Source organism: Rhipicephalus microplus, chromosome 4 (genome assembly GCF_043290135.1).
Source record: "Rhipicephalus microplus isolate Deutch F79 chromosome 4, USDA_Rmic, whole genome shotgun sequence".
Classification (NCBI taxonomy): Eukaryota; Metazoa; Arthropoda; class Arachnida; order Ixodida; family Ixodidae; genus Rhipicephalus; species Rhipicephalus microplus.
In genome coordinates, this window is record NC_134703.1 from 124,122,731 (window position 1) to 124,136,059 (window position 13,329).

Consider the following 13,329-nt stretch of genomic DNA (forward strand, 5'->3'; position numbering starts at 1 on the left):
GCACGAAAACAACATACACAAAACGAGAGGGAGCTCACAACGTTTACCTCTCGATATTTAACGCACTGTTAACAAAAAACGAGGCACGAAACATAACCACAGATATGAGTGCGAACTAACAAGTGCCGCACTTGTTACTTCGCTGGGTTTGAAAAGCACACCATTTTATGATCTTCACTTTGACGGGCTAGTGTGGATTGTCGCTATCGGTGATGACACGTGCATGGGCTGTACTGTATTCTTGACGTGACATAATCCAGGTTTTATCGGTCTACTGTTGTATAAACAGCGTGTGTGATCGCAAATAAAACATTAGTTGCAAGTTAGCGCTGTGTGTGTGTGCATCTCTCCTTTGTGTGTGTCCTTGTCGTGGTGCGCTATACCAGTGAAAATGTCTGAAAAGTGCGCCCTTTTCGCAAACGGAGGTTATGCAACAATTGCAGTGACCTTTGTGCTCCTGGTAACTACAACAGAATCGTTCTGACGGAACTCAAAGGCTAGCCAAAACGTATATTCTCCCTCTGCAAGATAAGGGCGCGTTATCGAGCGTACACCCCTTTATTTTCTACGTAGGCCAAAGTATACGCGTGAGGGCTGAGAGCCACCTCGCGCTCACTGCGCCGTCTTGCTGATAATGCTGAAAACACGATAGTCCCCTCCCCCCCTTCCCGAGATGCGCGCCAACAGCGGTAAGTGGTAGATATGGATAGCTTGACGTTTGAACGTTTAAAGAGGTACCTCTCGATGGCTCAGTGGCTAGCGCCTCGTATTCACGACGCAGAGGTCCCACGTTTGATTCCGCGTGCCGGAGCCTTTTTTTTTTTCTGGGATATATATAGATACGTATACATATACGGTGCATGACATCGACGCCGACGGTGAGCTCCAGCCGAGAATGTGCATATAATTGCTATCGAAATAAGAATATTTTGTACAGCCGCGGGCACGTCTGTGGAAAGCGCGTGAGCAGCCAGTTTTTGCTCTGCGGGGCGGAACCTTGTGGCAGTTTTAGGCTCTCGAGTGGCGGTGTATCAGGAGCATGCGCGGCCTAGTTGTCAGGCAGACCACGTGAGAGACCGATACCGCCTCAAGGTTTCGCCTTGCAGAGTGAAAACCGGCTGCTCGCGTGCTCAACCAACGATGGCATTGGCTCAATACACACGCGGCCACGGCTGTACACCTTGAATGTGGAAGCAGAGTAAATTTGCACAATTGTGCGTTAAACTGATCACTAGTCGACATTTAGGCAAATAAAGAAATATTCGTTGCTCGGCCGAAGCTGCTAATGGTAACGGTTTTCGTCAGGCTGCGAAAGAGAAATAAAGGCAGGATGGACGGTGTAACCTCCACGTGGAAGAAGGAAGAAGGGCGGAAATCGTCCTTTTCCATTTTTCTGTACAACCTTCTGTCGTTCTGTTAAGGTTTTTGTAGAAATTGTGACGATGGGCATTGCCTAAAGAAAAAGAAAAGCCCATGAGTTCAATAAAAAAAAACTGCGCGAGTTTTCCGCTAGGGTAATGGTGCATGTGTTGTGACATCGTGAATGAAGCGGATTGAAAAAGCACCAACGCGCACAAAAACAAGAACCACTACGCGCAAAAGCGACATGAAGCTGCTCACCGCAGAACGTGCACGCGCAGCTGCTGTCTTCGCTGTCTTGAATATTCACAGAAGTGAATGGGCTCCGAACTTGTCTGTAGGACTTTACACAGAAGAAGTCATGATTTTCTTTTTTTGCTGCCACTCGTTAAGTACACGGGGTGTCTGTGTTCTGAACTTAATATTTGGACACGTGCGACCTTTTTTTCTTCAGTTATGCTTGAATACTATCGAGGCTTGGTCATTCTGGTGCATTTATGACTATGAATCTTCTTTGGTACTTGGGAGCTTTGTAGCTGTAATGTCGATTTGCCACGGTGTTGGTACAAGATCGCAATTCTCGTACCGCTGTACTGTCTTACCTTCGTACAGACGTCCCCACCCGGTGACAACGGCACTGCGACCAACGAACGTGTCGTTGGTGTCGGGTACGCAGACCGGTATCACGTTGTCCTGGAAGGGCACGGGCTCGTAGAGACGCAGCAAGGCCAGGTCGTACTCGAAGGTGCTGGCATCGAAGCGCGGGTGCGTGGCCACGATCTGCACGCGTCGCTCCACGTGCGACAGCGGCTCGTGCTCACTCTTCAGGTCGTACTCGCCCAGCCGGAGAAGGATGTCAGTGGGCGACACGCTGCCACGTACAGAAGAGAAGCATGTGTTGCGGATAGATGAGAGTGGAAAAGGCTATCTCGCGCAACAAATTATTTTATTTGAAATATTGAACCTGTAAAGAAAGGATGGATCGTACAGCTCCCTCTCACCCGCAAGTGTTAAAACTCCCAGGGTACCTTATGATCATCATCATCATTATGCGTACGCCCACTGCAGGACAAAGGCCTCTCCTATGTTCCGCCATCCAACTCGGTTCTGTGCTTGCTGCTGCCACTTTGTACCCGCAAACTTCCTAATATCATCTGCCCACCTAACTTTGTCTTCTTAAGAGACAAGAAAAGAGCAGAGTGGGTCAGGAAACAATCCGGGGTTACGGGTATCATAGCTGAAATCGAAAATGGACATGGGCTGTGCACGTAGTTCGTAGGCAGGATAATCATTGGTCATTAAAGGTAACTGACCGAATTCCCATAGAAAACAAGCAGGTGAGAGGGAGATATTATGACGATGACTACTTAATATGACTGGAAGGCGACAGCCACCTTATTTTTCTCAGTCGATCAAGTGATGCTGCCCCGGCACCCTTCGTAATGTGTCTGCACCTAATGTGGTTTTTCACTGCCTCGGCGAGTGAAGGCACTTCAGTTTTTTTTTTCATAGCCTCTGGGATCGGATCACCTTTGACCAAGCCACGATGTCATGTGATAACGGCATCATGCGAGGGTACGTCATGATGACACACAAAATTTCGGTGATTTGGGACGTCATCATTAGTTATGGTGATGTAATGACGCGATTTTCGTAGCGCTATAGTCCTGACACCGTAGGACGCTGACACCGATGGTCAAATTTCGCGTTTAACAAGGTACCCAAGGCTTTCGTCTTGAAAAAATGAAATACATACTACTATAACATTCACAGAAAGAAGCGTCTCACGCGGGGAATAAGGTAATTCAAAGGTACAACCAACACTCACAGGCTCAAGCTTATAAAAGGCTATAGGATGGCAGCTTCACACTCAAGCACCTGTTGTGTTGTAGCATATAAATTACGTTATGAACAGTTAGGGTTATCGCCCCCGCTTCAGCTGGCTTTCTTAGCAGTGGAATATTTTTTTATGAACGTAAAGAAACTTGCTGCGTTCGGAGTGTCGCGAGCACGCCATTATAGAGAGCTGCCGTGTCGTGTTTGCCTTTTCCTACGGCTCTCCAGACATACTAACCAGTACGAATGCTTAGTGTGATAGTGTATGTTCGTGAAGGTATGCGTAATATCTGGGGGCAGCTGCTCGTCAATACAGGAACCTAATTACTAATCCTGTTACATTCGAACTCTGAATGACGCAAAACAATGAACCGCACAACCATACAGAACTAAAGACCCCAAAACGATGTGCTACGTTTTAGTATGGTTAACAAGTTGCACAATAAGGCGGTCTCTTATAGTCCTGCTTTTATTAATTTCGCTATAACAGGCCAGTTATTGGACGAGCAAAAGACTGTCGAAGTTTCTTGTTTGAATTTCGCACCCAAACTTGAGAAGGTCCCGGTGACGCCCGGAAATTCGAAGTCATTTCTCATATCTTGGACAGGTTGATTGAATGAAGTTTTCAAACCCATGAAAAATGATGTTAACGCCGTTTACGAATAAACCTTTACGCTGGCCCTAAGACGACAGGAAAATCTACGCCATCACGACGAGCTCGTGGGCGAATGACAGGGTGGCGTCACCGCTTGTATAGCTTTGTTTACACGCCTTTGTTTTCATTTGTTACGCTTCTTCTCGCAGTAAGAGTGGTGGTGTAACTTGGCAAAACCAGAAATTTATTCCTATAGTATCCTTATAGGTGAACGATGACTGGTCGATTTTAATGGCTGGAAAAATATATTCTCGCTCAACGCAACAACATATATACTTGTGTTGTTGCGCCATCAACAACTTCATAATTAATCTAGCACTTTTTAACTCTCATCAGCTGGATCATTTGGAATCGGCTACAAGATGGCTGCATAGTATGTATTCGCAATCCAGCTTACGTCCAGGACTTACAAAAGCCCGAGAAAAGAACGTGGGCAGAAGATGAAATACTTGAGTATATTTTCGAGAACTCATGCCGGCCATACACCAGGGGTCAGCCACCTGTGGTCCGGCGGGCAGTAATATGCGTACCCTTCCCTTGTCACTTCTTTTGTGAAGGCCTAAATTACAGTATTCACCTCAAATATTAGTCACTTAATTGTTATAATTAATTATATCTGGGGTATTACGTCCCGACACCACGACATGATTATGAGAGGTGCCGTAGTGGAGGACTGTGGGAATTTCGACCACTTGACGTTCTTTAACATGCACCCAAATCTACGTACAAGAACCTCAAGCATATTAGCCTTCATCAAAAATGCGGCCGCAGCATCCAGGATCCGACCTCGCCACATTCGGCACACTACTCATAAAGATGGCAGAATTTACCAAGAGGCATATAAGTGCTTTGAGTATCTATTCTGAAGCGAGAGACTGAATCGCTCTACTTTCTCTCTTAGTTCCAGCTCATTTATTGGATTCTTGCGTATCATTTTTTGTCGGAAACTGGTCTTAGCGTTGACGCATTGAATGAAAATCTGACTAGTATCATTACGAAGTGTGCAGTGGAAGTTGTAGGTGGGTTAGTTAGAGAGGCCAAGCTGTGCCAGGAGACGAAGAACCTCATTAGGAAACGCCAAAGCATGCAAGCCTCCGACACAACAGACAAAATAGAACTGGCAGTGCTTTCGAAGTTCATTAATAAGCGTAAGGTATCTGATGCACGAAGGTATAACATGGAGAAAATGGAACATGCTCTAAAGAACGGAGGAAACGTCAAAGCGGTGAACAGAGTCTTGGGATAGGCAAGAACCAGATGTATGCAGTAAGGAACAATGAATGCAAGAGAGAGAGAGAGAGATAAATAGAGAGGAAAGGCAGGGAGGTTAACCAAGCTTGGCTCGGTTGGCTACCCTACACTTGGGGTGGGGGAAAAGGGGAATAATAGAACGAAAAGAGACAGAAAAGAAGAGGAGTAAGAAAGAGAAGCATAAATAGTCAGCTCGAAACTACACAGCACGGCCTCGCACAGTTCTTTCACAAGCGGTCGTGAAGTTTGTTGTTCCTTAAAAAGTACAAGAGGGCTTTCGTGGCTTTGCGCGTATGGGAAGCTGTTGGCCAAGGTCCCAGGATCTTCTCTTCTGTAAGCGGCCGTGAATCCAGCTGACAGAGCTTGGCTTCCATAATACGTCGTTCGGTCTGGTATGCCGGGCAATGACATAGAATGTGCTCAAGCGTTTCCTCGCAGGAGCAGATGTTGCATGCCGAAGTGCTCGCCATTCCAAGGAGACGAGAGTACGAATTCGTAAATGCCACGCCCAACCTCATACGACACAGTAAAGTTTCAGCGCATCGTGGGAACCCGGATGGCAAACGAAGTTGCAAGTTTGGGTCGATCGAATACAGGTGCGTGTTGGAGAAAGCCTGCGTATTCCATTGTAGAAGAGCTATACGGCGAGCAAGTGATTGTAGTAGCCTTGCAGCGTCCGTTCTCAAGAGTGGTATGGGCGTGCGCTGGTCTTGGTCATGAGCCGATCGAGCAGCTTCATCTGCGCGGTCATTGCCAACGATTCCGCAATGACTCGGCAACCACTGAAATACAATATCGTGACCTTCCGCGAGCGCTTCGTGGTAGTCGTGCCTTATCTGATATACTGATTGTTCATGTAGCCCGTGCTGCAGAACAAACCGTAGTGACTGTAAGGCTGACCTGGAGTCGCAAAAGATGGCCCATTGGTTAGGTTCCTGGTGAAGAATGTACTTTACTGCACCTTGAAGTGCTGCGAGCTCTGCTGCTGTCGACGTCGTGGTGTGAGAAAACTTGTACTGAAGCAACACATTTTCAGATGGAACAACCACTGCTCCTGTGGAGCTGTTGGAATTAGTGGAGCCATCGGTGTAAACATGTATGCGGTCGAAGTACCTTTCGTCCAACAGATGCAAAGTCAGTTGCTTCAGGGCTAGCGTTGACATGCGTGCCTTCTTAAAGATACCAGGAACTGATAAGCGCACGTCAGGTTGACGAAGACTCCATGGCGCAGTTGCTGGATGCATGGCAAGTTTGAAGCCAGGCGGTAGTACGTCCTGATGTTTTGTCACGATACCGCAGTACGAAGAATGGGGCCTCCGAGCTGTCAAACACGCTAAATGATGTGACGGTAGCCGTGATAAATGCCGAATGTGCGCTCTCAGCGTCTCGACAATGATGTGCGTTGTGACCGGTTGTTCTTGTGCAATAGCAATAGTTGACACTGTCGATGAGCATCTTGGAAGACCAAGGCATGTCCGAAGTGCTTGGGCTTGTACGCTTTGCAGTGCACGGATGTTAGTCTTGCACGTGTTGGACAGGGCCGGAAGGCTGTACCGGAGAGTTCCGAGAAAGAGGGCTGTATAAAGCTGCAACATGGAGTGCACGGATGGGCCCCATGATTTTCCGGCGACGAACTTGAATACATTCTCAATGCCAATGAGCTTTTTCTTCAGGTATGTGACATGCGGGCTCCAGGTTAGGTCACGATCTACGATGACGCCTAAGAATCTATGAGTGCTCTTATATGGGATTGATCTGCCATCGATGCACAATGAGTAGAAAGACATCGGTTTGCGTGTAAACGCCACCGCTGCGCATTTTTCTGTGGCGATAGTCAAACCTTGCTGGCGAAGGTATGTCGATGTCATTGTTGCCGCTTTCTGTATTCTTGCGCGCACTTGAGGTCGTGTCACGCCGGACGCCCAAATGCAGATATCGTCAGCGTAGAGAGATACATAAGCCGTCTGTGGCAGCATTTCAGTGAGCCCCACGAGAACCAGGTTGAAAAGTGTAGGACTCAAAACACCGCCTTGTGGCACCCCACGACTTGTGAAATACTTATTCGTAGACCCATCTTCAGTCAAAACGAACATAGATCTCTTTGTGAGGTAGCTTCTTACCCATCTAAAGACACGACCTCCAAGTTCAGCTGCTTCAAGAGCATTGAAAACAGCCTCGTGGGTCACGTTGTCATAGGCACCCTTCACGTCTAAGAACAGAGCTACCGTCAGCTGCTTCTGAGCTTTCTGATGCTGAACAGAGGTCACTAAGTCAATAACGCTATCAATTGAGGACCGACCTCGTCGAAAACCAGCCATAGCATCAGGATAGATGTTATAATGTTCCAGGTACCATTCCATGCGTGTAAGCAGCATCCTCTCCATGACCTTGCCAACGCAGCTTGCTAGTGCTATAGGCCGGTATGATGCCAAATCGAATGGAGACTTTCCGGGCTTCAGCAAAGGCACCAGGCGACTACACTTCCACTCATCAGGCACCATTCCATCATGCCAAGACTTATTGAAAATGTCCAGGAGACAGCGCTGTGCCTTCGGGCCTAGGTGACGTAGGGCAGTATAGGTCACTCCATCCGGACCTGGGGACGATGAGCGTCTGCATGTGTTCAATGCCGCATGAAGTTCTTCCACGGTGAACGCAACCTCCATTTGCTGATCTCGTGCGACTGGAACATCCTGTGGCATTAGATCGATTGGTATAGAGATGTCGCCGGCGATCTTTGCACAAAATTCCCCAGAAACATCAAGCTGTGAGCGACGTTGATGTAGCGCCAGAGCGGCGAAGTGGTGACGCTGTTGCGGATGCGAGTGAATACCTCGAAGAGTCCTCCATACGGGAGACAAGGGCTTTTGAGGGTCTAGCGAGTCACAAAAATTCTTCCACCGTTGTTCATGAAGTTTGTGCATTCGACGCTGGATTTTTTTCTGAATGCGTCTGGATTCTCTGAGGTCAGAGATAGATTTCGTGCGTCTGTATCGTCTTTCGGCACGTCGGCGGACCGCTCGAAGTTGTTCCAACTCTTGGTCGAGTGCCGTGCGTCTCGATTCTTTCGAACATATCTTCGTGGAAGTCTCCATTGCACAACTAATCACTTCTTCAATGGATTCCGGTGGTCCGTGCATGCACTTGCTCTCCACTGATATCTGAAACTCTTCCCAGTCAATAAGTCTTGAGTGTCCAGGGGAAGGAGAATCGTCCAAACCTCTGACTGTCACGTACGTGGGGATATGGTCGCTGCCACGTGTTTCAATATCTGTGAACCATTGGACTTTCGTGACAATGCTATGCGACACTAATGTCAAGTCCAGGCAACTGCTGTAAGTTACTCCTCGGAGATAAGTAGGGCTGCCGTCGTTCAGCACCTGAAGCCCGTGCTCTGATGCGAGATCAACTAGGTCCGTGCCTTTTCGATTTGTCCTGATGCTTCCCCACAATGGATGATGGGCGTTGAAGTCACCCATCAATATCCAAGGCGCTGGAGTCGTTGTAAATATACCATTCAAGATTTGTTGATCTAGTCGACCTGACGGCGCTATATATGCGCCTATCAGTGTAAACGACAACTTCTTTTTAACATATAGACACACGTAGTGATTTCCATTGTGAGAATCTACTCTTTGGAGAACATAAGTGAGTTTTTTACGGATGTACACAGCAACTTGACTTCGCTCAATGCACGTTGAAGAAATGAACGATTCATAGCCCGACAGACGAGGTAGTTTTGAAAAATGCGGTTCACAAATGATGATGATGGGAAACTTATTTTCGAAAATGAATTGTCGGAACTCAGGCATTCTTGGCTGTAGACCTCTTGCGTTCCACTGAATTATGGAAGCACGCTTGACTTTTTCTCGGAAAGGCTGATGCGGTCTATGGTGCGCCATCTTGTTACTGAAGTCCGGCAAGAACTGGTTCTAGTGTGTCCAAGATTTGCAGCGCGCATTTAGCGGCAGGGATCTGTAGACTATCCAATAGAGTGCGAATAGCACTCATGAACGACTTCAGTACAGAAAAGACTTGTGCCTCTTGGGCGGACAGACTGCCTGCTGGGGGCATATTCGTTGTTGACTGTCGATATTGCGGTTCCGTAGACACGTGTAACCGCGGTAAAGTGGGCCAGTCAGAGCCGGATGTTCTCTGTAGCGCCACAGTGTCTTCCGGTACCTCTGGACGTACCCCACCTGGTGGCGGGGGCGGTGGAGGTCTCTGTGGTCGTGGCGGCGGTGGTGGTGGCGGTGGCGGCGTTAGTGAAGGCGCCTTCGGCACAGGACTGCTTTTTCTTTTCTTCGAGCACCGCCGTCGACGGGAACGCCGTCGTTGAACAACCGTTACCGCTTCCTTTCGTGAGGATCCGTCTATAACCATTTGTCTCAGAATGCTCCTCTCTTTCTTCAGTACTGGGCAGTCTTTGGACGAGGTCTCATGGTTGCCGTTGCAGTTGCTGCATTTTAGGAGAGTTGCTTGGCAAGCCTCTGCTTTGTGGGGTCCGGCACAACGTGGGCATGCTTGCTTGTTGTTGCACACAGCACTAACATGACCCAGTTTTAGACAGTTGTGGCACTGTAGTGGTCTTAGGATGTATGGTCGGACAACGTGACGAAAATGACCAACCTTTACATGTGATGGGATGCAATCACCTTTGAAGGTCACCTTGATGCAACGGGATTTGCCAAGCCGGCATACTTGCAATATGTCCGTTGCCCCAGTAGCTGGCTTTATCAGAACAGGAAGGTCTGCGTTCGGTATGGAAACATCAACGTCATAAATGACGCCTGTCGTCGTGTCACTATCCTGCGGAATGTAAGTTCTGAGATAGATGCCTCCAATCTCAGTGACAGTTCGCAGGGTATGTAGCGCAGCCGGGTGCTCAACGTCTATGGCCAGGATATTCTTCCGTGGGTTGAGTCTAATATCCTTTATCTCATTAGGCACGATAGCTTCGAGACGCGCTGATATCACTTGCCTGTTCATGTTCTTCAGATTGATCGAAGAGTCGACAGGAACAAAAAGTATGGTATGGCGTTCAGAACTGCACGCCGCCTTCACGGTAGAGACGCTAGCTGGCGAAGACGTGCCGACCATTCTTCTTTTAGCTTTACGCTTCACTGCAGGGATGAAATCTTCGTCGCTGTCTTCACTACTCGCCGTGTACAGTTCAGTGCTGTCACTGGTGCTGTCGTCTTCCCGGCTGTTACGCTTCCTTGAGGTTGACGTCGAAGGTGACGCCAAGTCCGGATTGCGTACGGTGGGGCCTGGATCCATCGCTGCCCGCAGGAGAGCGATGATCCTCGGATAAAACGTAAATTCCCACAAAAACACCAAACGAAATAGGCAGCGTTCGGTAGAAATACACTTCGTCGTCGTCCTCCATCAAAGTAACTACCAATATGAGTAGGATGGTTAAAGTAGTGGAGTAGTTTTACAGATATCTTTACAGTAGTCGAGAACACCACGACCATTATATAAGAACTATCAGTACACCAGGTGAGATCCCACCATTAATGGTAGAAAAAGCAAGGAAAGCCTTGGAGGGAATGCAAAAAGGCAAATCTGTTGGTGAACATCAGGTATAACATCAGATATGCTGAAAGACAGGGAGACATTCTGTTAGAAAAAGTGACGACGCTGTATACGAAGTGTCTCCTGACGGAGAGGGTACCAGAATCTCGGAAGAATGCAAACATTATCTTAATCCATAGGAAGGGGAACAACAAGGAAGAATTACAGGCCTATCAGCTTGCTCTCGATCGTATAAAACCTATTTACAAAGGTAATTGCTAACAGAATTAAGGCATTGGAAGTCAATCAATCAAAGAATCAAGCAGTATTTCGTACAGGCTACTCAACAATCGACCACATTCATACCATCAATCAGACGATAGAGAAATGCTCAGAATACAGCCAATGACTATACATAGTCTTCATAGATTACGACAAGGCATTTGATTCAGTAGATAGATCAGCAGCGTAGGACGAAAAACTTGACGAGCTCCTTGAGATTCACTTATGAACCTAATTTAAGCTTTGGACTCACTCGGATTCACTCACGGAAATTTTTCCAAGGCGGACTCACTCGGATTCACACTCACGAAAATTTTCTTCAACTGGTCTTACTGTGGCTGAAACTCACCAAAATATTACTAACCCGAACTCAGTCACACTAAGAGTCACAGCTCAGTCTGAGTGTAAGTAAGTCCGAGTGATTAGACTATGAGTCTGTTAGTCTAGAATTAACTTGTTCGACTATGGTGTCAGTGCTCTTGAACAGCAGTATCTCTCGTAATCGGTACTCTTCTGGGCGCCGTTTGACCCAGTATCTTGGACAACGAGTTCTGAGTGCTTGACAACCAGTAAGGTACTTTTTTTTTTGAATAAGTTAAGAACTTTCATGGAAGAATTGAGGGAGGTGGGGAGGAGGGTCAAGACACTTCCCTGCGGGATTCGCGCCTCTGAGCAATGAATAATGAAATGGTGTGTGAACGACACTGCTTTGAAATACCTGCGTGTAAATGTGAGCGTAAACGTAAATTCAGACAAGACTGATATTAAAGCTGAAGATGACTAGATACGACAAAAGGTCGACAAAAAATAGTGCATCTTACTCAGACTCACTCAATATATATATATATATATATATATATACCAGATGCTAGTATCCGGTATGCTAACCTACACTGGGATAGAGGAATAGGGGGTTGAAAGAGAGAGTTAAAAAATAAACAAGAGAATAACACGGACACACACGCACACACAAAATCGGCCCACTCAGAGGCGTTCCGACAGGCCAGTAGTTCACAAGAAGCCTAGTAGCGCTTGCACGGTCTCACTTGAACTCACTTGAACTCGAACTCACGCTCACGAAAATTTTCAACGGGACTCATTCAGACTCATGAGTTGACTCACTAGGACTGACTCAGATAAAGCCGTGAGTCTGATTGAGTCCTAGTGCGTCGACTCACGAGTGAGTTTGCCAACCTATGACCAGCAGTCACGCAGACACTGCGGAATCAGGACGTCCACGAAGCATGCATAAACATCCTAGAAGAAATCTTCAGCGGATCAACTGCCACTCTAGAGCTCCATAAAGCAAGCGTCAGATCGCAATACAGAAGGATGTAAGACAAGAGGATACTATCTCACCAATGCTATATTTACCGCGTGCTTACAGGAGGTTTTCAGAGGCCTAGAATTGGAAGAGTTAAGGATACGAGCAAATGGAGAGTACCTTAGTCCTGTGCTTCGCCGTTGACATTGCAATGCTGAGTCACTGAGAAGATCAATCGCAATTCATGATTACATAATTAGACAAAGAGAGCAGGAAGGTAGGTCTTCAAAGTAATCTGCAGAAAACGAAAGTAATATACAACAGCCTCGGAAGAGAAGAGTGCTTCGAGGTGTAGTAGAAGTGCACTTGAATTTGTAAAAGAGTACGTCTACTTAGGACAAGTAGTAACGGCGGAACCGAAACACGAGATAGAAGTAACTCGAAGAATGAGAATAGGGTGCAGCTCACTCGGCAAGTATTCTCAAATCATGAATGGTAATATACCCCTAACCCTAGAGAGGAATGTATATAACAGTTGCATCTTGACGGTATTCACCTATGGAGCAGAAACATGGAGGCTTAAAGAGAGTTCAGCTTAAATTGAAGACGATGCAGCGAGTCATGGAATGGAAATTGATAGAGGTAACCTTAAGAGACAAGAAAATAGCAGAGTGGGTCAGTGATATCATAGTTGAGTTTAATAATGAATAGACGTGGGCCAGGCACGTAGCTGGTAGGCAAAATAACCACTGGTCATAAGGGTAACTGACTGAATTACCAGGGAAGGTATGCTAAGCAAGAGGGAGGGACAGAAAGTTAAGTTGAGATTAGGAAGTTTGAGATAAGGATGTTTGCATGTATAAATTGGCAGCGGCAAGCACGGGAGCGAGCTGACTGGCTGAACATAGGAGATATCTTTGTCCTGCAGGGGGCATAGTCAGGCTGATGATGATGATATGAGTGCTTATTAGAACGTTATAGTAACAGCAGCCAGCAAGTGCCTAGTAACTCTACTGCCAATGACGATTGCTACAACAACATATCGAGCACTGACCGAAACGAGTAAGATTTCGGTGTAAATGAAAACATCATAATTAGTGGTCACATAATGAAGCATCATTTTCAGACTTTGAGTAGGATTATATCACATAAAAAAGAACAACTA

The 13,329-nt window shown here is 46.9% G+C and overlaps 1 protein-coding gene across 1 annotated transcript in view; it reads right to left on the reverse strand.

The window, feature by feature from the left end:
* The window catches only part of LOC119172854 (uncharacterized), a 96,506-nt gene that overhangs the window by 61,496 nt on the left and 21,681 nt on the right, over window positions 1–13,329 (reverse strand). The window contains exon 6 of the mRNA XM_075893169.1: window positions 1,962–2,230. Coding sequence (XP_075749284.1) covers window positions 1,962–2,230 — 269 coding nt within the window. The remainder of the gene's footprint in view (window positions 1–1,961; window positions 2,231–13,329) is intronic.